The sequence below is a fragment of the Falco rusticolus genome, chromosome 4, assembly GCF_015220075.1.
Source record: "Falco rusticolus isolate bFalRus1 chromosome 4, bFalRus1.pri, whole genome shotgun sequence".
NCBI lineage: Eukaryota > Metazoa > Chordata > Aves > Falconiformes > Falconidae > Falco > Falco rusticolus.
The window spans coordinates 102,465,411-102,492,692 of NC_051190.1; the positions used below are offsets into that span (position 1 = coordinate 102,465,411).

The window sequence follows — 27,282 nt, forward strand, 5'->3', positions numbered from 1 at the left end:
GAAGAGTGCCAAGAAAGTACAGGTACATTCAAGAGACACACCTGTCCTGTAAGTCACAAAGGTCTTGAAAAGAAAGACTAAGAGCAAGTCACAGTACCTGTTGCCTGCTGAGACAGCTGACAGAGGGCAGAAAAGAGGAACAAGTGTGGAGGGCTGTTGTCCCGAACCATCCCCCCACATCAGGAAATAAAAGATGCTGGTGACACTGAATTTAGGACCTGTGCTTCCTAACGACAGTTTTGTACAGAGCTTGGGAAACTATATGATCACAACTTGTAATGGGAGTTTGTCCTACCTTGCAGTGTCCCAGAAGCAAACGTGTTCACCCAGGCAATCTGCCGGTTAAAGGAAATCAAGGGTAGCAAGGCTGAGCTCAAGCCTGGATCTTGTTTCCCTACAGAAATGGGAGAAACTCCAACACTTCCCAGGACAGTCCTCACTTTCCTCGGGGCTCCATCCCCCCAGCTCCTTCACAGCTTGCTATGGGAATCAGGGCAAGTTCATTCTTGTGTACACATCACCCAAGACAATTTGTTTAGGAAAGGCAGGCATCAACTCCAACTGCAAAACCAGCAATGTCTAAGTTTGTAGTACCAACACATGAACCCCTCTGGTGCTGTAGAACACATCAGTGTTGCATGCCAAATTCAAGACACTTATTTTGTCCTACACATGGTTTACATTATTAATTATTAAATTCATGTTAAACACAAGATTGAGTATATTTTAACCATTACCAAACCATGGTCACATTCCCATCCTTACACTGGGCACCATCCCCAAATAAAATGGAAGATTATGTTCATTTTTGGTCTTGGTCTTCTTTTGTCCAGGAAATGCAGTGGCTAAACTACCGTGTGAACAGCACCGTTGGCCACCCAGCTCTAATCAGATTAGGAATACCTACAGCTCACTGAGAAATACCAGTGGTGTGGTCAGTGTCACAACCTACTTCCTGAAAGACTGTCCTGATTATAATGCAGTCTGCCTTGGTTAAGATAGGCAATAGGTTCAGAGTTAGCCGATTCAGCTACCCAACTGACATGTCTGTCTAGGAGGATAATAAAAAGCGAAAGTCACTTTCAAGATCCTCTACCTTCTCTGGGTATTATATATAGTCAAGAGAGGCAAAAATGTCTCATGGCAAACACTAACCTGGAAAATCTGCTCTACTATACACTTTCTTTAGAATTCTGTAAAATGGGATTAATGGTACTTCTCCCACATCCTGGGGTGCTGAGAGATCAAATGCATCCAAGACTGTGAGGCACTCAGACTTCAGCAATGCAAGTCGTAGAGCAATCCAAGATAGACAGATAATCCTCATTTATACCAGATGGGGAAACACTGAAGCAAAGAGAAGTTAAGCAACCTGTCACTCAAAAAAAAAATGTGGAGAGTACCGCAAAGAGAATTTTATCCCCCTCTCCCCTTCTCTACTTCAGATGTTTGGAACAAGCTTCAACATGAAGAATATTACTGGAAATAACAGCATGGGAGACAAGTGACTAGCAGATTCCCAACTACATATCCCAATGAATATCAAACACCATATCCTCTACCCCGTCACTGGTGTTAGCATACATTACCGCACAAAATGACTGAATGCAGCATGACTATACTCATTTTGGTAGTGATTTCTTAAGTCAGTCAAGGGAAGAGCTGGCTGTCACTTCTAATCCTTTACTATGAAAGGTGGCAGCACCAGCTCTACCTCGACCCTTCTGCAGGATCTTACACATCTGAGCACCAAGGGGCTCACAATTACTAAACAAGTTTCCTGGCAATGTAGTAACTAATGACATTGGAAGAATTAATCTTTATTTCCACTGGTAATGCCTCTGCCTGGGTGGTTTCAAGAAAAGTTATAAGCCAAGGAATAGCAATTTAGAAGCTGTAAATGTGAGGACAGAGATGTCTGTGGGATTTGTGTGTGTTAGCTCTGCTTGCAACAATAGATTAGGAAATCACATCAAGAGTTACAAATGAAAAAAAAAGGGGGGTGGGAGGGAGGAGGAGGGAGAACCTGAAGTTAGACTGAAGGGAACTGCTGCAAACTTTGCACTTTTGAAAAAATACATCCAATAAGAAGATCCTCATAGGTTAAGAGAGTTTATACCTCCCACATTCAATCACAAGTTACACAGCTACAGTATCTCCCATGTGCAAAACAGACGCATGTGGTGATTTAAACCACCCAGGAAATCAACACTTTACAGAATGATTGTTTTTACTACCAAATGTTCAAATTCAGAAATGTTTAAAAATCAGAAAGCATGTATTGCCATAACTTTAAATAAGCACCAGTATTTCAGCAGTTTTATTAATGATTTCCTCAAGCTCAGCCCTCTAGAAATGTCCAGTTCAAAACAACACACTTTTAAAAAAATGAGTGGAACTGTAGAAGTCATACGTTTATAATATTAATAACCATTATACAGCAATTTGTTATGACAACACTATTTCAGAACTCAACGATATGATCAGGCAAGAAAGCAGCTTCCTTAAATATCAGGGTTTATGGACATTCTCATATCACATACGTATAGATATTCAAGCTTTTCCAGAAACAACACAGGCATTCCATTCAATCATTTAAAAGGAAATACAGTTGTCTGAATTATTTTTAACTATCAAAAATCTGTCATTATGTAATATTATGTTCAGCAGTTCATCTGATTCTCTCTAGAAAAAACAAAGTGCTGAGGTCATTGAGTTTAAATTTAAAACAGCAAAGCAGTGTGACCAGGCTCCTGCTTTCTGATGGCAAACGCTGATAAAATACTCTGCTCCCTCCAAGACTAAAATGTGTCTTACGCTAATCTAAATGGTACTTTCCATGAACACTGACAGCAGTGAAACTCACCGAGTACAAATATTAATGACGAATGACCACAGACGTATGGCCACAATAAACTCATTATCAATTCAAAAGCACGGGAGTGGGAACGTATCTTTGAGCAGTTATCCAGCACTGCTACTACTTTTTATTTACCCGAGTCACTGTAGCTATTATCTGCATAAGGGGTACTACTGCATATTTTTAGTAGATAAATTTGGAATTTTCATAGCAGTCCTAGTAGCTTGCATGGCCAGAAATCAGTACATTTCCCACAGTTGCGTGAAAAATATGGAACTAAAGGGGCCATCTCCATTTTTAAACTCAGGTTTACTGCATGGGATTAAAAAATACAGATCATATATTTATCACTCAGTAATTATATTTCACTTGCCAGGACTCCGTGTTTTAGTTTTCTTAATTACACCAATTAATGCCATATTTTTCTGGTCTAAATGGTTTTTATGAATTCTTTACCTCCTGGAGACATTTGTAAAGAGTTTATCAAGATGCACATGGGACAGCAAAGAAACCTCAGGTGGTTTAATCCTAGCTTTGCCAACACTTCCCTCTGTGACAGTGGATAAAAGACAACCTTTTCCTCTCCCCTCCTGTACCTTCAGTTTCCATGAAAGGATCTCAAAATAGACTAACAGACCTCCTGTGAGGAGATCCTAAATTTATTAAACTATTTTAAGGAATAGAAGTTCTGACTATTAATAATTTAGCCCTATTGTTGAACCATATAAATACAGACACTGCAAAATTGCCTCACATCCCTATTAACTACAACCACTCAAGCTAACAGTAGTCCATTATTTGTGACAGTTCTCCAGTTTGAGCTTGCTAGTTGCTCCTGTTGCATGAATTAGGAGTCTTCCATCATCTCTAAGGTAAGGACTCAAAATGCATGACTTCAGAATATACTTTTTAAGTGTTTCTTATTCTTAATTTTCCCACCTAGCACTTATTATTAGCCTACACCAATTTTCCTCAGGCCAAGTAGTGCCATCACTGCTTCCACACAGCCTGGCCTTTCCTCCTATCGATCTTCCTTGGGAACAGGGTCCAGAGAGGATTTCCTCTTTGTCAGGTGGCAGAAACCCACAGGTAGTATTTTAATAGAACAATTAACAGAAAAATAAAACCCTGTGGAATCTTCAGATGATAATTTGCAGGACTTTTTGCAGAAGGGGTTGGCCAACATACCCTAACAGGCACAGTCTCTAATAAGAAGTTTGTTTTTTCTAGGCAAAGCTCACATCATTCCTCCTTTCTGTGGTGGTATATACCATATTTGCCAGATGAGAAGGACGTGCTCTTTCCAGACTTTATTTGCTTATCCTCTGGGTCTTGGGGTTTTTGTTTGGTTTTGGGTGGGGGTTTTTTTGTTTATTTTTAAGATGATTGGTAATACATTGTGGTACAGCTCTCCCATTATAACTGGGGGGTAGGTAGGGTTTTAAATGCAAAAGTTATCCTAGGTGCTCTTTTTAGCAGAAGAAAAAATAAATAGTTTAGTCAAGACTCAGATGACTAATGACAGACTAAGCATTTGTTTCATTAGTGACTTCCTTAAGTTTACCTGCACTGGCATATTATGAAGGAGGGCAGGTGTGATAGCTGTCTACAAATACATGACAGCATGTCATAAAGGCACAGAGAAGCCGATTATTCATATTGCCAACAAAGGGTAGAATAGGAAAAAAAGGGCCTTCACAATGTTTAGAAATCATTCCAGAAATAGTGCCGATTGAAAAGGAGAGACATGCAAACCGAGACTTTCGGAAGGTTCATGCCAGGTCGCCCACATATAACGCATTTCAAACATCATCACATTAATAAAATCCCCTATGCCCTAAATATTTATTAAATAGGACTTCCTAAGTACATTTTAAAATGTGTCATGACACCGATTTGATTTCAAATCTGATCATAAAAACTAAAATCAATCTCCTTTAAAAAAAAAAAAAAAAAACAAACCCCAAAAAAACCCAGCCCAAGGGAAAGCAAACAAAAATAGTTTAAGGGCACCAATATATAATTCCCAGTTTATAACGTCACTCATACACTCACGTGGGGTAATGCATCTTGTTCTGATAACTTTCATAGTGGCGATTTGTAAACAAACCAGAGGGTTTGTTCACTGATGAACAATAACATTGAATAGAGGTCAGCAGGAACAGTTTTACAAGGAATGATTGCTGAAGCTAAAATATATTTGTTGGGCTGAGTAAATACAAGAAAAGGAAGAATGCATTTTAACATTGAACTATAATATTGAAGGGTAAAAAGTAAAAACCAAAGAGGGAGATGAATTAATTAGTGTGGTGCCCAGAGGTAGGGGAGGAATGATAATGAAGAGTAGTGGGATTAAATTAGGAAAAGCACAATTTAGGCTGAGTATAAAGAAAAAAAAACCTTACTAATAATGAGTTTTATTGTATCGGGAATTAGTCTCTCGGGTGAAATGATGGAAACACCTGTCTAAGATTTAGCACTTTTAAATTTAGGTTGTGCAAAGGCATTAATGTATAATACATAAACTATGCACAAAGGCATACACACTTTGGGGAATATACCAGTGCTGGTGGAGACAGAAGGAGCGGATGCAGCCACATCCTGTCACATCTCTACGACGGCGGTACAATTACCAACATCCTCTTCAAGAACTGCCCAAAACACAGTCTGCACACACATCGGACAAGTTCTGCTTTGAAGCATCATCCACATGGAAATAAGAGATGGGCACATGCCTGAGGGGATGGGCACACAGGTAGGTGGCAGAAGTGGCTGGCTCAGCAGAGTCCCAAGCACGGCAGCGTAAGGACACATCAGCACAAATGGACTCTGTTCCCAATTCCAGCACCGACTCTCTTTGCCACCCTTCCGTGCCTTCCTTAGCATGCCCTTACCTACTACAGGCAAAACAGTTAGAATGCTACAGGGAAAGAAATCCATAATCAAAAATGTAGAATTTAATTTGTCCTAAATAAAGTGTTTTGTTTCTTTGGAGATTAGCTAGCTCATGCCACAGCATTCAGAAGCCAGGCTTGGTGCTCTACTCACAGCATGCTGGTTTTTAGCTCTTTCTGAAGTAAATACAGTGGTTCAGAGACACGACTGCTATTGCTGCTGCCTCTTCGTTTAGTTCACGAAGGCCAAGCATGCCAGCTAACCCCACTATAAAACAAAACAAAGCAGCCCTTCAAAAACGGCTACAAGACAAAAATGTCATAGTGTAGCTGGCAATCTGACTTCTTGTTTGTAACAGTTTTCCTGCTATTTTAAGCAGGAAACATCACCTGAACCTGTTCTAACATGTTTCTGGCTTTTGCTCTGCCTATCTCAGATAAAAGTAAAAATCAGCAAATGCTTTGCAGGCAATTCTGAGAGCACTGCAGGGACCACAACTGCATAAACAGTTTGTGCCTAATAACAGGCAGGTCGTTCACCCAAGTGAAAAAGATATACATAGATAGATATATATATATATATATATAAAAAAAAAAAAAAGGTTAAACCCTGTAGCTTTATCAGGAAATTTGAGGCTTTAAACTGGAAGCAATTTGTTCAATGGCTATTTTGACCACAGAACTTCCTAATCTCAGTTCCCATAAAGTCTGGCTTGGAGCCAGACAGAATGGTTCGTTTCAGCTGCGCAGATATCTTCCACAGAGGAAATAAAAGGATTTCAAACCCCAGAGTCATTTCCTTTGGTTCTCAGCTCATTCAGAAAAAATGTCCTTTCGGTCAGTGATATCTCCAACTTAATTCCTGCAACATGACTTTAAAAAAAAGGAAAAAAAAGTCTTTGTGGGAAACTTTTTCTGAAGGTTTGGAAGTGTGCCCTGAGAGCTCTTTGCCAGTTGCTGTAAAATACCTTCTTTCGTCCCAGAAGCTTGCAAAGCAAAAGGCTCTCTTCTCTTCTGCATTAACTCTGAGCTTTCCAGAAGTTCTTACCATGCAGTCCTATTTAATAATTATAGGAGGTATTCATGTTCATACCCATAGAAGTAATAGTTTGCAGAACTGCGCATCAAAATAATCCATTACATATACTTGAATCACAGGGAATAATCCATGTGCAGCTTCAGGTGTGGTAGTGTAAGCAGAACAAGTAAGCATTTATCACGAGCAGCAACATATAGTTTTCCCAAGAGTACCATAAGTTTTAAGGGAAATAAGCATAATATATTACACACCTCTGTGCCTCACTTTTAGAAAGCAGTTGGCAAATATTTGAAGATTCAGCCCCAAATCTGAAAAATGATCCGAAAGATTCAAATAGGATGTTTAAAATAAGCATGCAGGCCAGCCAACATAAATATCAGGAGTTTAATGTCCTCTCCAAGTGAGTACTATGCGCACTCCTTTAAGCTTAAGCATGTAGTTAGGGTTTCACTGAAATAATGGAGATAACATTTTTGACACACAGTCTAGCCATAATGACCAAATTAATTCCAAGCACATCAGGGAACAGGGACCACCACCTTTGCATCACCACAAAAGACAGAGGAAGCTTTTCAGATACATCCTCAGGCCTGTGATATTTCTAACAGTACTATAGAAAAAAATACTGAGTTATAGAGCTCAGTACAAATGGTAGCATTTCTCGGTCCTATAATAGCGAGTTTATGCATTCCTTGTCCTAAACTGAACTTTGAAGCACCAGGATGCATCACAGCCAACACGTTTAATCAAAAAGATTGATATTAGTGAAACTTAAGGCCTTCTTCAGTACTATACTTCAGCATGCATCTAAGTTAAGTATACACATCCGAAGGTGGCCCTTTTTATATTCAGAAAATTCAGAAGGCAGAGTAAAGGACACATGCAAAATGGAAAAGTTAATGAATTGAACCCTGCTGTCAACTTCAAATGTCAGCGCCAATCCTGTGACTAATAATTAAATTACTCTTTCTAGGAAAGTTTATCACTAGACCAAAAATACATTTTCAGCCATTATTTATGAATTGCAACTTGCATAACTTACATCTAAATGCTCACAATTGTCAATTTTTGCATTATAATGATGCAAGGTATTATATGAGATGGACCAATACATCAACTTTGAAGTAGCTCAACACACATATACACATATCTTTACATACATACATATATATATACACATATATCTCACAAGCTCCTTGATAACACTGCTCCACACAGGGCAACTGAGGTCTTAAAACTGAAGGCCTCCTTTACCCAAATTCAGAGATTTTTTTACAATGCCTTGAATAGCACAGACTAGACCTGCAATCTACAGTGTAGACCTCTACTAGAGAGCAGATAAACTATAATATTAGATCTTATTTCTATTTTCTGAAGAAATGTGGGGAGCTATCTAATTTATAAAAGAAACAAAATAAGTAAAATAAAGAAGCACACTTTTCTATATGTCAATCTAAACATTTCTGTATTGCAAAGTTTTTTACAATGAAATCCTTATTTACCAGGATAAAATAACAGTGCAGACACATTGATGCAACATACAGAATGAAAAGTGTATGGGAGGTTTACATAACAGCTATTGTTTCTGAGGTTAAAATGGACTTTTTTTTTCTCCTTTTCAATTTTTCCCTTTTTTAAAAAAAGTTATATGTAAATTCAAACCAAATGTTGACGGGAAAGTTTCTCCCCTTTTACATTCCACTTCTCCCTTTCAGGAATACCAAACCCAGAAGCAGAGTGTCAGTCTTTACTGTCTAAACTGAAATGAAATTTCTGGTTTCACTTAGTCCTCTGGGCAACATGTGCTTCCACTCTTTTCCTAAAACACAGTGGGAACATGGGGCTTTAAAATCATAATCTGAAAATCCCATTTTCTTATGAACCTTATTAATATGAAAGACTAAGTGATAGTCTCAACTTCCAGTTAAAATAATAAGGGAGCATTTCATAGCCATTCCTCTGCCTTATCCTCACTCCCAAAACACGGTGAGCTCACCTGGCTGGGCTTTTGAAGGTTAATTTGACACAATCCATTTTGGAATTATTTTGTTTTCTTTAATGTGCAAAGCTGCAGACATTTCCTAGACCTCACAGTGGCAAACACGCATGTAATTTGCAAGGAGATGAACCACAAAGGAGCAACATTTGACTTGTTCAGCTCCTGCTCCCCAGCATTTCAGCAAACCATCGCAGCTCCCCCTCTGCAGTCCCATGCACCCCAAGCACAGCCAGTCAGCTTGGCGAAGGGCGAGCAAGATTGCTGCCTGCCACTTTAGCCCAAGAGCTGGGCTCTGCTCTTGAAGGAGCTGCCCCAGGAGCCATCCTCCAGGGACAGCTTTTTTTAAAAGCCTGGAAGAAAAGCATGGGAGAGTGCCAGTGCCCCAAGGGCCCTCTAGCCAGCGTCCAGCGGAGCCCAGCTCCCAAATCGTTTGCCCCAAAGAGAGCAGCCCTAAAGGCAGCACGTCTCACAGCTGCCTCCCCAGCACTCCTTGCTGAGGTACGGCTAGTCAGCTTATTGTAGCAGTTGAATGAAATGCTGCACTGAAAAGCTACATCTCGCAACATCTGCCTGACTCCAAACTCAGAATATTGGGGGAGCTCTATGAAATAAGTGCATGTATTTGGACAAGGAGTTGGTCACTGAACCCTCACCTCACTCTCAAGTAGTGCCACAACTCCTGTCATAAAAACTGAGCTTGCTCTACCTGCTGTACCGAAACTTTGCTGCTCTAGTGGTCACAAACTCTCACCCATATTTCACCTGTAATTTAATCACGGCCCGTTCACCCTCACTTATTCTTGCTGCCAGCACTGTGCACACATTTTTTCCCCTTGCCTAATACCACACACTGATTTCTTCATAGACAGTGTCTTTCCTGTTTTGTTTTGGTTCTGTAAATTTTTCCTAAATGCTATGTCCTCTATTCCTCACAAATCCCTCTCTACACTCTTTTGAGTAAGAGCCGCCCCAATTTTTCCAAGAACTAAGCTGAGTTTGACCGCATGGAAGGAGAAGAAAGCTCTAGCTTTTGTCCTTAGGGCAGCAACAGGAGGGGAGGTCAAACACGTTACCTGGATAGAAAGTCATCAAAGAAACAATCCTATCAGATACTCAAGGAGGAGAAATGGAAGTGGGAATTACCCAAGTTACCATGCCAGCCACCATTTCTGTGTCTTCACCATGGGAAAGCTGCACATGAGTGCGCTGTGCAGACAACTTATGGACTTCAGCAGGAGATTTTGAGAGCAAGACAGCTCTGGGAGGGACTAGATGAGCCATTCAGCAGCTGCGCTTTCTGGGATGCATTTCCAAGCAATTGAGCCAAGTCCTGCTAAGGGAGAGAAGGGAGAGGTTCACAGAGGATATTTCTGCAGTGTCATACAGTAGGCCCAAGGCTGTTAGGGCAGCTGCCCATTCAAGGTGGCATTCAGGTAGTGCAGCAGGATGTGATCCGGGGCTGGATCTTCCCCGCTGAGAGCTGCTGACTTTGCACCTTTTTACATTGAAAGTACCCCTCTAGAACTCAAGAGCTGACCAAAAGGAAGGAGCAGGTTGGAGTGATGACAGTCTCTCTCACCAGGCAAACAGATGGGGAGAAAACCAGAGGGTGATCACTAGATCTACCCCTTTTGCAAACAAAATGACAGGCCAGAGAACGTTAAGTGGACATACTCAGACGGAAAGTAACCACAGTCACTGTGCCAACAACACAGCTGAAATGCCAGCAGCTACCTAAATGTTTTAAGCCTAAGAAATAAGACGGGTGAACTGGAATACATACTACAGTAAGAAAACACTTGAGTATTAGAAAGACTGTAAAAGTGAGGCAGTAAGTTGACCACCGTAACACTAAGATACAACACAGACGGCACAGAGTAGGCCATGGCGGTGGTGGAAAAACGATCAGGCTAAGCATGGTAGCGAGTAACACAGAAGCTGCAAAAACTGAAATCCCAACCCTGAACATGAAAAACAGAGTTCTGCATTACTGGAGAGCTACCTCTGTACTCCTGACTGCCCTGCCAGGATAGCACCAACTGCAACGTGCAGAGGAAGGTGCAGAAAAGCAGTAAAGACAGAAAGCGAAATGTTCATAGAGGAGTTATTCCTACACAGATTGAGCAAAACGGGATACAATGCAAAGACCAAATTTTTAGGTGCTATTTCAGAGAGCAGCTGCTTAGGAAGCTCAGAAGAACAGATGCAATTCTTAATTTGAAATGACCACAGAGGAGGTTATGGGACAAATTGACAAAAGTGAACATGAACAAATTGCAACAACAGATGGTACTCGCCCTCCCCATTTGAAAAGAGCTCCAGGATGCAATAGCTGACTACACACACTAATAACTGGTGCTCAGCTTCTTTTCTAAAATTGACTTTGTACCTGAGGACTGGGAGGTGGCACACATGGTGGCAGTGTTCTGAAAAGATCCCAGGTAAGATCTGGGTACCTACAGATCTGTAAACTTGGTGTCAAATTACCAGAAATTACAGAAACAGAGTAAAATCAATGGAAATACATTATGTGGAAAGAGTTACCCTGGCTTTTGTAGGTTTGCCTCACAGACCTATTGGAGTTCTTTGAAAATGTCAACAAGCCCCTGGCTAAGGGGGATCTGGCTAATATGGATCTCCAAAAAGCATCTGACAAGGCCCTCACAAAAGATATCTCAGGAAATTAAGCAGCCATGGCTTATGAGGGCAAGTTCTTAGATCAACAATTGGTTAAAAGCTAAGAACAGAGGGTAAAGGGCATGGTCTATCTTACAAGAGGGGAACAGCACCAATGGACTTCCATGAGGAGCTCTGCCAGGACCCATACTGTACAACCTGTTTCTAAATAACAATAAGAGGGTTAAGCAGCAAGGTGACAAGATTATTCGAGAGAGAAAACAGGAGGGGCATTTGTGAAGAAGTGCAGAAGAACATTATTAAACTAAGCAACTGGGTAATAAACCAGCAGAAAAAAATTAAATGTAGATAAATGTAGTGATGCACATGGGAGATAATTCCAGTTTCCCATTATAAAATGATGCCCTTTCAATTGTGCATAGAAATGTCAGCTCCATATTTGCTCAAAAAGGCAAACCAAATTCTAGAAGTTGTTGTAAAAGGAGTAAAAAGCAAGGCAATGAATATACTGCAGAAATATCTACATGTATTTCACTGTCAGGCCCTCCTCCTCCATAACTTTTGAACCAACTGACCCTATTCAAGCAAATTTGACAGAGGTAGCATTCTCAATTACTTTAAGTTCCAAAACCTCAATCTCATTACCAGACACTAGAGAAAACACAGCAGAAGCACAAAACAGAGGCTTATTAATCCCAGCAGCCTCAGAAGGATTTGTTGCATGGCATACACTCTTCTCCTTTAAGTGCAACTATTTTAACACTTCTACAGTAACAGCCCAGGAAAGTAGAGCACAGCAAGCTGTAGCTATGGAATTCTTTCTGATGTAAGAACTCAGATTCACCCAACCTGATAAATATGTATCTGTCTCCAAAACTCAAGGCATATTTAACGTCTGTTGCGTTACTTTTTTCTCTAAAAACTATCTATACTAGCAATAAAATTTGTTTTTATTAAAAAGGGAATAACTACTAAGATAATGTGCAACAAAACCAAAGATTAAACACTGAAATTTTGACCGCTGATTTTTCCCCAGTTTTGGGGCTTTTTTTAAGGATATGTTCCATCAGTTATGTGGAATTTACCCTGCAATTTACTATGAGCTGAAGTGACTGACAAGAGCAACCAAGATACCTCAGGCAAACCAGGTCACTCAGACTTTTTCTTGTTGTTTCATGATTAAAGGTTGACCACAAAAACCTTTACCTTCTGCGGAATGACATGCATGGTTGGCTAAATATGCAGGCAATTAACATAAAGATAACATGCATTTAAATTGAAGTCCCATTGACCCCCATCTCCTGACGGCAACCTTTGCTCTGAAAGCAGACAGCTTAGAAAAAATATTCAATTAATAAAAAGCCATGAAGGGCAACAAGTCCATTCTAATTCATTTAAAACTGAATACTGTTTACTGCTCCACATTTAATAAGTTAATAAACAACAACACCACGACTAACACCACAAGTAACAAGGGAATGTGGCTGAAAGATCTTTACAGAGATCATAATAAAAAAAAATATCAAAACAAAAATCTGTTTTTCTCCTTTGTTTAGAATAAAACAGGATTTTCTACAAGCAATGAACCAAACAAAAGCCTGTCATCTTTTAAATTTGAGCCACATCTTTCTTGCCTCTGCCTATGTCCTACCCCAAGAGTGATGCTACAGCTTGCTGCAGTAACTCCAATCCCCTACCCTAAGCATTCCTTACTGCTTCCACCCTCTCCTCCAACACCTGTACATCTCTCCTGAACTCATCACTGGGCAAAACCAGCACAAGCTCTGGCTCCACCATAGATGAGCAAGTAGGGATTTACTGTGGTTACTTTAGGTGGACTAAAACTACCCCACTCCTGCGTTTCCTGCGGTGAGACCACTGAGTATCCACTCTATGTAGCTGCCCATTTTTATGAAAAAAATTACCTCTGTTGTGTTTGAAAGTTCCAGTCCTCTGGCATGGTTGCTTGAAATTGACCAATCCATTGTAAAATTCCATGTGAATAAAAAATTGAAAGCTTGGAGACTCTGAAATTATAAGCCAATCTAAGAGTTGGGCTTTTTTTTTTAATAAAAATTGTATCATTTGTAGTTTTTTAATCAAACTTGTAGTTTGGGGGTCCAGAGAAACCACATATCACACCACTGCCATCTAATGGAAGAAAACATCAGCCTATCATTGGTCCCATGGAAGACCCAGTCACACAAAAACTGTTCCATCGAGTAGAAGAGTCGTTCTACCACCCCTGACACGGCCTCCTCCTTTTCTCATATATAAATTTAGCTCTTCTCAAAACATCCTGGGTTGAAAAAACTTACTAAATGTTATCCAAATGTATGACTGCTCTCAGGAGAACCAAAAGACTGGTTTGGGGGTTTCTTTTTCAGGGAATTCAGTATTTTTTTTTTTTTTAAAAAAGTTATTTAACTCCATTCAAAGTCGTAAGATTACTCACAGTACCTACATTAAGTGTGGACCCCGCTCTTTTTCAAAGCCCTGGGCTGCAGTTCATAGGACATGGTTGTCTTTAATTAATTTTTACAGTGTACAATTTGTTTCTGTACAGTCAACCAGTACCTAGAGCTTTACTGCTGTATGGCTACCATAACCTAAATAGATGGAGTAATACTAATAACATCCATCAGTTCCTTCCCCAGAACTGGTGTGGGTAGGGTTTTTGTTCGGCATTGCGGGAGTTACACCGTTATTGCCAGAGGTTACAATTTTTCTCGTGTTGCACACACACTCCTACTCTAGCAATCCTACGCCATCTCCAGACAGGCAGCCCTCAAAGACAGAGTTAGTAAAAATGATGGCATGGTCTATTAGTGTTTTACTTACACTGTACATTATCTGCCAAGAAAGAGAACATTTACTTAATTTACTCGGGTAAGAGACTTCTACTCTTCTAACTAAAAGACAGGGATGTGCATTAATAGGGGAAAATGGGAACTGTGACTTCTCTGATCGCTGGCATACCACAGAAGATAAGTCACACTATAATTAACAGATCTGATTCAGAATGGTTCCTGTTGAGTAGTCGTGTTCAATAAGAGTGTCAATTGGATTTATTAACAAATAGACACTAGATCAAGGAAGTGTTTGTTTTGCATATGCTGTATACTCCACGAGCATCTAAGAGCGGGTTCCAGCAAAACTAAGGAGCTGGGCACTGTCCTCCTCTGCCTGGGGGTTCCACAGGTCAGCTGCTGCACTGAAGGTCTTGAGACATTTGAGAAACCAACTTCTCAGCAGAGTACCACTGCTTTTAGAAGAGATGACCTGCCTTCAAGCAACCAGAGGCCAAACAGATTTCTGGTATATGAGAAGCTATACCATGGCATTAGAGAAAAAACATTTAAGCAAAGCGATCCTGCAAGACAGTTGAAAGAGCCAGTGCATTGCAAGTGCGCTTTCAACAAAGCTGATTATGAGCCACTGTTCAAAGACAGAAAAATTTCTCTTCTGCTCAGTTCCGTGATATGAAATAGATATTTCCAAGTCTGCTGAGACCACTAAGAGCCTACTAACATTACCCAGTCCCAAAATGCACTTCAAACACATGCCAAACCATTGGCAAAGTTTTACACAGACCAATGAATCAAAACATTAATCACTGTGTATAAATGGAAATTTTACTTTTTTTATTTCTCTGGAAGGAAACAAAATTAAACCAATTATTTGCCAGCGATATGGGCCTGCAAATTTTGGAAGCAGTAAATTAAGAATAATCACAGATTAGATATGTCACATAATACTTGAGCATCTTGGGTCTCCTTACAGAAAATATTTGCTAGGCCAGGAGCTCATTCATGAAAAGATAATGACCCAAGAAAATTTTTCTTTAATTGCAAAGAAGACGTTTAAGAAAGTGTCTGGGGAACTAATTAGAAAGGAGTTTCCTCTGTAGAGGACCTGGCTGTAAACCCAACAAGCAATTTTTAGAGGACTTGCTTGAGACAGAGCACTGTTTAGATGCATTCAAGAATGTTTGCTTTGGTGCAGCAACATTTTGCAGACATGGGGGTGGGTACGTCTCCGAGTCCTCATCATGGCAGGGCAGCAGCCAGTGCTGGCAAACTCCAGCTATGATGACTTGCTTAGCACAACTCATCAAACCCTTTCCTATTTCACTTCAGCAGATGTGGACAGCATTCAAAAGTATACCAACAGGAAAATCTCTACCTCCAAGCTAAAGTGTGATTTTGCAAAACGCTCATGCACTTGCCAAGACACATATAACGCCTGCTGGCCACCCCATCAGGTGCCAGGAAAATAGTTCACCCAACAGCATCAGATGCTCCCACTGAGTGTCATTACTTTTTTATGTTACCTAAACATCCATAAACGCATCATCTGTAAGTACAAAGGGATGGCTACATATATATTCTTGAATATACACACGCACATCCCCCTCCTACCCCCCATCTAGTTTCTGAAAACTTCTTAAAATGGTCAGATTTACAGAGCACCATAGCTCATGAGCCTGCAGATCAAACAAGCTTCATTTGATAAGGTAGGGTGTGAACTTACAACACTTCCTTGGTGAGTGAACGACATCATAGTTTCTTATTAGCAATGCTTTTCATTTTATTTTGATGTATGCCAGCCTTTAGGGTGTTTAGATGTCTCCTTCAGGTATTTTTCCTAAAGGCTTGGTTCCTAGTCTCATGTGGTTACATAGTAATGCCACTTTTTAATTTAAAAAGAAAAAAAAGAATCTCAGCTTTTACTTATAAAAAACACAGGAGTGAAAATGAAGTTTAAAAAACCAGCAAACAAAAAACCTCCAAACATGTACAACTTTTAAACAACTAACCTTACGATGTTTAAATGTATCTCATCAAAAAACTTAGCACCGCAAGGTTTTTTGTTGCATCCTCCCCACCCCCACCTTTTTTTTTTTTTTTTTTTCACTGTTTTGAAGTGGGGACTTGGTGACACTGCTAAAGATTTTGTCCTTCTAACTCAGGACATGTAATTTTATCAGCTAGCTTGCTAACCAAAGTTGGTGCAACTCAGCATAGTTTGTGCTCTCTGTTCAAAAGACCCAGGATCAGAAGGACCAGATTAGTTGGGGCTGCTACAGGTCAGTAGTGAGATGGATCAGCAGAGCCATAGATAAAACTTGCTGAGTGGCTGCCCACACTCAGCATCTATCCAGCCTTCATGAACGCCTGTCGGGCAACATGCCAAATTAAAATATTTCATATTGCTACACTTTTAATAACTTGTGAACTATTATGGCACTGATCAAGTAAGTTTTGAGTAGATCAAAAAAATGCAAACAAACAAAACTAATGCACAAAAAATCACCACATCCATTGTCTATCCAGGCATCAAAAATGGGATTGATTTATTTGTTACACAAGTCTAGAGCTTCAAGATTAAATAAGTCTGTTTTACAAATTATTTACTTTCTACAAGATCTATTTCCCCTTGAAGCATGCTGTGCATGCCCTCCTAGTGTGAACAGTTTACAGTCTGTGATCAGGCACAGACCTACTTGGCTGGATTTTTTTTTCTCTCTCAAAATGGCAATTCTGAGAATCATAAATAACACAGAACAGTTATTGCAATTCGAGCTTATTCCCAATAAATAAAATTTATTAACTAAATAGCTTTCTATGCAGCATAGCTCTTTCTTCACTAGCTCATTATTTTACATAGACTTGCTTCATGTTGCTAGTCACAACCAAATTGTGCCACCTCAAGTATAATAGGAACGGGAATTAATAAATATTAAATGAAAATGCATAATTTCATAGGAACACAAATAACCTTTAGTCTTCATACAATATATGCAAAAAAAACCACCTTTCTAAAATTTAAAGTTATGAAAGTAATTTGTCTAAAACACACCCCAAAATAGATCTACTATATGTTTATAAGCTTTGTTTATCTGAAGCTTCCAGCTCATTAAGCTCCAATGCATTAGGGTACTTAGGGATGCTGGTGAACTTAAACAGATGAGTAGCACCGCTGACACAAGGCAGGACAGACTTGTGACACAAGACAGGGAGATATGAAGCACCACTTTATCATGACATTCAAATTATCTCTAACACTGATAGTAAGCCTGCAGTTATCCCATTTTTGTTACACAAATAAACTCTCAATTTATAAAATAGGTCATGGTAAATTTTAAGTCCTAGTCTAAAAAAAGCAAAACAACAGGAGAAATAGAATTGTATGCAATACATGCTGGGTTAACGCAGATGACCTCATGGCATTTTTTTACCACAAACCCACTGCAATCCTAACGACTGTGTATTTGCATTCCTAGTTTTCATATTTTAAAAATGAATAGATCATTGCTAACATTTCTCAGCAAGAAAAATGTCATAATGAAATATTACAATTATAGAGTCTCTATAGTTCCCCTCATCACGCTAGGCACATTTCTCTCCTAAAACAAACACTGCAATTCAGCAAATCAAGTCATGCATGGTTTGAAAAAATATATATAAAATGAAGAATATGCAGTTGAAGTGTTTGTCTCCTAGACATTACTGTGATTCATAGGTTTTATTTATTAAAAAAAATAAATCCCACAGGTGGGATTTTGGACTTTTAGTTGTTCTCCCGTGCTCATCTTCTAAGGTCCTAGCAAAATGCTCAAAATCATACGAGCTCCTGATTAAACAAGGAAGTAAATCTGCATGCATGCAATTAAAGTGTCTACAAGGGCAGATGCAGATGACAGTAATTCATACTGTAAGAAACAGGCTTGTGTATTTGGCAGATTAACTGTTCTGTATTCCATTGCTATGAGGTATGGAAACTGTACTGTGAAACAACCATTACTCATTCCCTCTGCTCTAAGCACGTAGGTCTATCAAAGGCAAGCCAGTCTGGAGAGGGCGGGGGGTGAGGGCTGGAAAGCGAAGAGTCTACACGTTTCAGATTAACGCTTCTCTTGAATGGTTTCTTTTATTTCATTTCCCCTACTTTTTAAATTAGCAAATACAGTAGACCCAGAAGGGAAATGCACAAGGCGGGGAGGGAAAGGGAAAAAGCAAAAGCAGCCAAAACTCTCCAACTTGTTCATTAGGGATTTTGTGTTTGAACAACTGAATGAATCATGTCTCTGTTTTTCATTATTCTCCATATGTGATTGTTCACTGCTTTGTTCAGTGATTTCTGGCCATTTTGTCATGACTGTGCTTATTTTGTTTTATATATTGTTCTATTACAGGGTGATTGTTGCTTCTCCTCTGCCTCGCTTAGCAGTTACGCCACCAACAAAGAGCAATCTGAAAATGAGAGGTTACGTCAAAAGGTTTCCCTAGTGAACTCCCTCGCAGCATATATGATTACTTTAGACCCAACTGCTTAATTCATACCAGGGAGAAATCCTCAAATAACACCATTCTTCAGCATGACAGGAACGTGATGGGTAGCTTTTTAAAAATCTGAGGAATATCTGAGAATGACTTGAAGTCCATTGGAGAGCGTTTTCCTTGTTTTTCCAAGAGGAAACCTAAGCATTCCTGCTAAGCAATAACCTATTTTAACAAATCTGCTGTTACATGGGGTATTTACTGGAAATAATTTCTTTGCCGTATTAAGTATTTTCCACTTTCGGCTCTACTCTATACCTTGGTCAACAACAAATGACACTAAAATAGATACTGCAATCTCCAATCATGTGATGACTTCTATCACCTCCTTGAATTTAATCCACTCTACTGCAGTGGATACACATCACAAGATGATATGTTAATTTAACAAGATATCTCTTATTTTGTGGAAGGTGAGTGAGATGCAGAAGACTGGAAAGGACCCAGCAAATTGCTCAAGGTTTTTTGCTTTTTGCTTGGGTGGGGTTGTTTCATTCCCTTGGTTTTGGTTTTTGTTGGGGGGGTGGGGGTGCGTTGGTCTTTTGGTGTGCGGTTAGTTGTTATTTTTTTAAGAAATGGATGCAGGTCCCAGTGTGTTAGAGAGACTTTCAACTTCAGGAAAAATCTTAGAGCAAATACTCATAGAAATCCATTCACAGACACTCAAAGGTAACAGGTGATTAGTACCATGCAAGCATGATTTAGCAAGAATAAATAATGTCACATCATACTTCAAACCAGAAGAAGGTAACTAGTCTTATGAATAGGTAAGTACTATATATATATAAATATATTAGTTAAACCTTGGCTGTCTCTCATAACTTGAGCAGATGGGAGAAATACGATCTAGCTAAAACTGCTATGATATAGTTGCCAAACCGATTAGCAGATCCAATAACAAAATAAAAGTTCTCAATGGCTCCATGTTGCACTACCTGGCGTACTGAAAGGACTTCCTCAGAAGTCTTCCCCAGGTCTGTTATTATGCAGTCTTTCCAAATTATCTTGTCCAGTGGATTAGAGAAATCATTTATTAACTTGAAGAGGATACTAAAGAGGTAAGTGCTGCAAGCACTCCGGAGACTTCAGATTTGAGAATAATCTCAGCAAATTAAAGAGTAGCCAGGGAAAAAAAATAGGATAAAGTTCAATACAGACAAATAAAAAGTACTAGCCTGAGGATGAAATAATCAACAGCACAGAGCAGAGCACACAATAAGGAGAGCTCGGCTGGCAGCAGTGCTGGAGAAAAAAAATCACAGAACCGGGGGCTGCAGAGAATCTCTTGGCATAAATCAGCACTGTTGCTTTCATGCAATACCCTGTGCCTCAGAAATATATCCATATTTTAAATACACAAAGTTATTTACATGCATATATCAACCAAGAGTAGCATCATGTGATCACACAGAGAAGACGAATGAAACAACCTCTCCACAGTATTTAAATGGTAAGATTTAGGCCGTCTGATATCCTCTGCCCAGCTCTAAGGTTTTCAAGTAAGAACTGAGCTAATTAGAGAGATCAGTGAAGTGCAATATAATCAAAAACTTAAACCAAATTGTCTTTAAGGAAAAAGTCAAAGGACCAGTGTTCAGTTTAAGGAAAAGATAGGGCAGATAAGTCTTCAAATATATCTTTGCTTCAAAAGAGGAAAGGAATAAACTGTTCTACATGTCCACTGGGGATAAGAAAGGAAGCAATAGGCTTAAATTGCATCAAGGGAGATTTGGGTTAGACATTAGGAAATGCTTCATTATAGTGAGGAAAAGGAGTGCTATCACGGATTGCCTGAAGAGCTTGAGGAATCTCCACCACTGGAGGCCTTTGAGAGAAGGTTAGAGAAACACCCCTCTGCAGTGGGTTAGAGCTGATCCTGCCCCAGGGCAGGTCCTGACCTCTTCAGGTCCCTTCCACTTCTGATTCCTGGGAAGCTTTTTTTTTTTTGGCAGCCTTACTGAAGAGAAAGGAAATTGTACCCAGCATTTAAAGCAAAAAAAGTCTACACTTTTTATGCCACTAAGCATAATGTTAATAAATCCAATTATGTTTACAATCGTTTAATAGCACCACTTATGTCATAAAGATGCATCTTTGAAAATACAAATAAGTATCTCTGCCCTACAGTGTAATACAACAGCGTGAAAGCAAATTTTTACAAAATTGCAGCTCACTGTTATATGGCCCCTACTGCAATAAACTCAAAGCTAACTACAATATACAGAACACCAAACCCAGATGTTTTTCTTTCTCAAAATTCTACCATACATGTTCTTTACAATCTTTCCACTTCACATTGTGTTTGCAAAACACATCCACTCCTTTCCTTGTTACCACCAGCAATGGAAACAGAAGGAAGTTCTGATCACATGGCACAACGTTTGTGGAGTATTTACCAGTCAAACACGCATTTAAAAACAAAACAAAAAGCTAAGAATTATCATTGAGCATGTTTCCCCCAGATTCCGTCCACCAGCCTTTAGGCACCCGGCTTATAGCATCCGCACTGACAACACAGCGGTCTCAGACAACCAAGCTCAGTGGAGATGAACACGTTTCTCCTGTGGACTTCACCTCGTTACTCAACACACTAATTCAGTTGAATTTGGTTCAAATCCAACTTTACCTGCTTGATTTGCATTACCATTTCAGACAGACGAATGCCAGAAAAAAAGATGAAAAAAGGATGGAGCTGACACATGAGAGCACAGAGAACACCTCCATCTTGTATGGTAGTGGGAAGGGGGACAAGGATCTACACATCCCCATCCCCAAAGGGAGGTCTTAGTCGGAGTGTAAAACAGAGAAGTGTGGCCTCAGGGCAATCCCAACCTACCTGATCACAGGCGTCCTGTTTCTTACTCCTCACCTCAGCCGCTCAGGCCCCTCCAGCTCTTCCCTAGCCCCAAGCCCCAGCTCCTTCCCACCCTGGAGCCCCGGCCCCGAGCACCCCTGCCCCAGAGCCCCCTCCTGTCCCACTGTGGCACTCTTCCTCCTTGTTAAACCGGCCCACAGACCATTCGATCCACCAGCAAATTTGTAGCTCCACCGCGCTGCAAGCCCCCTCTCCGAACAGCTCCCCACACTGCTCCCTGCCTCCACAGCACCAGCCCCACAGCAGCCACAGCAGGCATGTCCCTCTGCCCCCAGCTCTGAAACCACAACACTTGCCCCTGTGCCCCCTGCCGCTGGCCACTCTCACAGGGCCTTCTGCTCTCGGACTACCCTGCCTGCCCACACAAGGGTATTCCTTCATAATTCAATTTATTAAAAAAAAAAAAAAAAAAAAAAAAAGCAGCCCAAGAAGAACACCCAAACCCAAAAGCCAAACATGTCTTGTTCCTCCTGTGATATTAAAAAAAAAAAAAAAAAAAAAAAGAGAGTAATGTTATCAGAAGCCTGCCAGAACAGTGCTCCAAGGAAAGAAAACACGCGTTCAGGCAGAAGCAAACCCACAGCAGCGCTCGCTTCTGATGGCGGCCCATGACTGATCAGGTTGGCGGAGTTTTCTAGGACTTGAATGACAGTCTTCCAATCCACTTTTCTCTTGAGCAGCTAATGAATACTGTTGCTGCAGGCAATAAAGGCACACACTTCTACAAACCTCACGAACATCTTTGGTACAAATGGCATGATGTTGCCCCGTCTCGTAATTTCCCCAAATGTTCTCTCTGCTGCTTCTCTTCACACCCTATCTGGCCACTCATGAGACATTCCTGTACTGCAATGCATTTTCCTTTTACTAACTCAGATAGAAATACTGTCCAGAATGTGATTCTTATCAGAACAACCCACTCCAGTAAATCTTATTACTCCAAAAGGATTCTTGTATACCACTAGTGTAAAGTTAGAGTCATTTTGTAGCACAGCTTCTCCCCCATAGTCTTGATGGCTTTCCAGACTAGTAAATGAATAACAATTCTAGTCCTGAGATACTACTAGACATGTTAGTCAATATAGCTATACAAACACACACACACACGTGTGAAACATGCTATATTTCATTAAAAATTGTTTTCATACATTAGTAGAAATATTAACAGCACAAAACTGGAAGAGGAATCATTTTTATATCTTGGTATTGCAAGTTGTGGATATATTTGTGTCATAAAGAATAATTTCTACTTCCAATAGTGCAGTCCAAGACTTCACAAAAATAGAAAAATTAAACTATGTTTTGCTTAGGAAACTTTCCCCAAAGGTTTCTCATTTTTATATAGGAAATCAATTTGCATCACTGATGATATCATTCAAATCAGACAGCACTATGTGGTTAGAAGGTAATTTACTTTTCTGCTGAAGCAATTTGATACTTGTTCTGATTTGTGATTTTCATTTTGTTTGTTAATGAAAAAAATTAATGAGCAATGTTACTGGAAACACAACTCAAAGCTTTGGCATTATTAAATATGTTTGTAATATACTGTACATTATGTTGATTGCACAGTTGGAGCTAAAGCCTTGGCAGTCAGGCCACCAGTCAATCATTCAAACAGACAATGAACTCACAGGGCGGATGTTTTGCACGTACCTTTACACTGATTTGTGTTTTTGTCAAGAATTGCCTTTGTGGATACAATTTTTCCATACCTATGGAGAAAACAAAAAAACAGAAATACATATTATTATATTTTAATAATGTACATAGTTATTTTTGCACACATATAACACATATATACTAACTAGGAAGAGATCCAGTGCTCTTGAAAAATGTTTGCCTGGTACTCCTGCAGAGGTTCCTTCGGCAACTGCAGTTCAACAAACACCTTTAGAGTTCACCTGCAAAGCACTGGTCATTTGCCACACCCTGTCCATCTCTGGTCACTGCGCTGCACTGCCAGCATAAATACCAATTATAGGAAGCATTTATGGACATCAGCACTAGTAAAGAGGTTTCTTTAGTGAAATTCATTTGGTTTGCTTAGGTTTTTTTTTTTCATTTTTAGCTGCCAAACAAGGTTTGTTTTAATACAGATAAACCAGGCTCCTCCAGGATTAACAAACATGCAGGAATCAGGATAGGTTTTTTACATGCCTGCACACGGAACTGTGCTCACATGTGTATCCACGCCTGCACATACACATTCTGAACTTCCATTTTGCACAAACAGAAGCTTTGAGGTTTATGTGCATCTCCTAGTTCTTTCCGTATGAATGTTAATACTTGAATTTACATCACCTCCCACAGGTAGCATGGCACTGCACTGCAATTTGATAGACTTAGCACGACGAAGAGGGAATTCGGGCAGCTACAATTTGTTGCATTAAGCAACTAGACCATAAAACAGATACCTGTCTTTACCTCACAGAGGTTAAGATTAAAAATGCAAACTTTAAAAGTATCACAAAACCCTGGTAAAAGATCACAGAAGAGAGCATTTATAGCTGAATATAAGACTTCAAGAGAATAAGGAAAATAAAATTATTTCTCAAGTTACTGTTATGTCTTGGTCTCTGCTTCACCGAAGAGAACTTCCTCTAAAGTGTCCTTTCCCCAAATTTTTTTAAAAAAAGCATTACTGATATTTTGATAGATTGGGCTTTCATTTGGAAGACTTTTCCATGGAAGACAACTTTCACGCTAAATGAAGGATGCATTTTATTTATATATATATATATATCTACATAAAAAATATTATAATAAAACTGCATCTTCCAATGGCAAAGCAACACCCATGAAAAATAACCAATAGCTCATAAATTATTAACCACTACAATGTATGGCAGACCAATTTTTATTTGTTAATTTTTATTAACAGCAATATAAATTTGATGTCAGTGACTTCTAATTGAAGTGCAGAAACCAGGATGTGGAAGACCTTGCTGCAACACCCTTCTCTGCCTCAGGAGGAAACCCGTGTCTCCTGCTACACAGACAAGAACTCCAACAGCAGCAGAGCACTGTTCTACATATTCAAGGCCATGCTCTTCTCTGCCCTACCAGTTTGTAAACATAGCCAGTACAACAGAAATTAAGGCGTGAGGTGGGGGGGTGGCGGGTGGAGACAAAGACAGGGAGCCAAAGAGGGGAAGGTACCATCACAGAGGAAAAGGGAAAAAGGGATCTTCGGGTTTTAGTCTGGACACAGCAAACAAATTATCTCGTGAAGGGGGAGCGGCACCAATGGGAAAGATTGGGAACAGCCTGCCTAAACATGCTCTTTAGTACCAGCAAATACGATTTGAGGCAGTTTTGTGCCTGACAAAGTTCTCAGCTGAAGGTTCCACACTGTGAGTGACATGTAAACACTCAGCTTTATCTAAAGGCCACTGTCTCTCCATCTCTCTTTACTCTGTTTTTGTGACTGATGCAAAGTGAGATTTTTCCATTTCACAGTTTTTCCTTTCCCTAAGAACCCGCAAAAGCATTTGTTTCCATTTGACTTTCATTTTGGGGAGGAAAAACATGCTTTGCTTTGTTTTATTTCAGACTGAAACCAGTCAGAAGGAGGGAAAACTGACCTAAAGGCATTAACAGTTTGCGCAACCCAAGCTGAGCCCCAATTCATCCATGTTTTAGGAATCAAAAAAATTGGTACAAGCCTTCCTTCCCTCCACCCCCCCACCCCCCCACCCCTTTTTTTGCTGGCTCTGTAGACAGGCAGGATTTTATGCTCTGAAGGCAGGCGTAATGCACTGCACACTCCACCACGATGGGTATGTGGGCACATAGTTGTGGGTCTATTTTGCCATAGCTGGCCCAACTCCAAACACATACAGAACAGATTTAATGTTAACCATGAGATCACATGCTTTTCTAACCTCAGGTGTTTTCAGAACTGGGGCCTTTATACTCACTTATGTTCCGCTTAATTTTATAATTCTTCATGGTAATACCTGAAGTTGACTTTGGCCTCGAAGACATTAAAGCACTTATCTTAAGATACGGCAAATCCAAATTCTCCGCCAGTGTGATTTACGGCTGTTCACTGGGCCAACTTACCCAGCAGGAAATTTGGCCTGTGTGGTGCATCTTCATTTCATTTGTTCAGATTTAAAATCAAATACATGAAAAACATGCAAAAACATGCCTATCTCCTGCAGTAAAGGGCCTCTGACAGATACATGGAAAAAGAATCCAACAAAAATCGGCAGCTAACCCACAACAACCTCCAATAAAACACAATCCCTACCTAAACTTCCGCCAACAAAAACTAACACCCAGCCTCCATTTCAGCCCAGCCACTCCTAATGAATTGATATGTTGTTTCATCCAAGTCACATGAGAGCTAAAAGTTAACATTTCTTGCCAGCAGAGACAGGCATTCATGGTTCCACTGCTTTTATTACAGATTTCCCAGAGTTATTTGCTACATACTGTGATCCTGCACTTAGTTACACTAGAAATTTTACTCACACAAGTAATTCTGTTTCAGAAAAGGTTTCCTCCTGCAGGTACAGTTACGTGCACGCTTTCACATTTGCAAAAACAGACATCAGAGTGATAAGAGGCACCACAATGACAAACACCGTTATAGGCAATTAGCCATATGCAGGCAGTTTAATCTACCGCTATAAACCTTGAGCACTACCACAAGAAAGTAATTGGAATTAATTTGGACACTGTTTTCCTAAATACTTCAGGTAATTATTTTACAGTAATCAGAACATCAGTTCTGATGAAGAGTGTTAGTTTGTATGCTGCAAGAAATCAGGAAGGTATTTTGTTCCTACAAATGTAGTCATATTTCTTTCTTGCATGTGTAGAGAATGGTATTAAGTTATGTCTCCTCTCCCAGTCTTCAAAAGCTTTGTTTGTGTGACCTTTAATTCTGTTTTGATTCACCCAGAAATACCAAAAATGTATTGTTCAATAACACCCACAGAATAAGGATAAAGTGCATCACAAGAGCTGGCCTCTTGTTTTCTTATATTTAAATGGAAACTAATATAAAATTCAAGAGCCTGCACACCTCTGTTCTACAAACTACCATTACCATTAACGTAACAAGTACCAGGTATGGTTTACTTGCCATGTGAAAACATGAGCACAGCTTAATTTCCTCCTGAGTTATGGTGCATGGAAGTATTCTTTCAAAGACTTTGAATCAAAAATTGTGGTCAGAAAAAGCCAATTGTGGAACCGAGTTTATCTCAATGCCTTATTACCAGTGCTTCAACATAATGACTGTATCATTAACGATAACCTACTGCATCACAGTATCTAAGGGAAGAGACGTAATGAATCTGTGAGATGGCTACCTCAAGAACGTGTCTGCTGAACATCTGAACTGAAATCTCTATTGAAAAGATTTCCAGACATGCAATGTGTCGTTTTCCCATTACATTCTTCCCGAAGTGTTATCTAAATCCATAGTGAGCACAAATAAAATTGTTTACACGCTTTGTAAAAAATCCTTTAAATCCCTTATATTCAATTATGCTTTTAATCTTTTTCTACGTAATAATTTTCCTTTAAAACAAGGTGGTCAGATACGTGAAAGAGCTTCCATGTTCAGGAGCAAGTACAGACTAGGACCTCAGCTCATTAAAGAAGGACCCATGCAGCG

General features: G+C 39.8%; 1 protein-coding gene across 9 annotated transcripts in view; it reads right to left on the reverse strand.

Annotated features, from left to right (window-relative positions):
* RBMS3 (RNA binding motif single stranded interacting protein 3) overlaps positions 1 to 27,282 on the reverse strand; it is a 718,180-nt gene that overhangs the window by 303,523 nt on the left and 387,375 nt on the right. For all 9 annotated transcript variants that reach the window (XM_037383217.1, XM_037383218.1, XM_037383216.1 and 6 more), the window contains one exon: positions 23,304 to 23,362. In XM_037383217.1, coding sequence (XP_037239114.1) covers positions 23,304 to 23,362 — 59 coding nt within the window. The remainder of the gene's footprint in view (positions 1 to 23,303; positions 23,363 to 27,282) is intronic.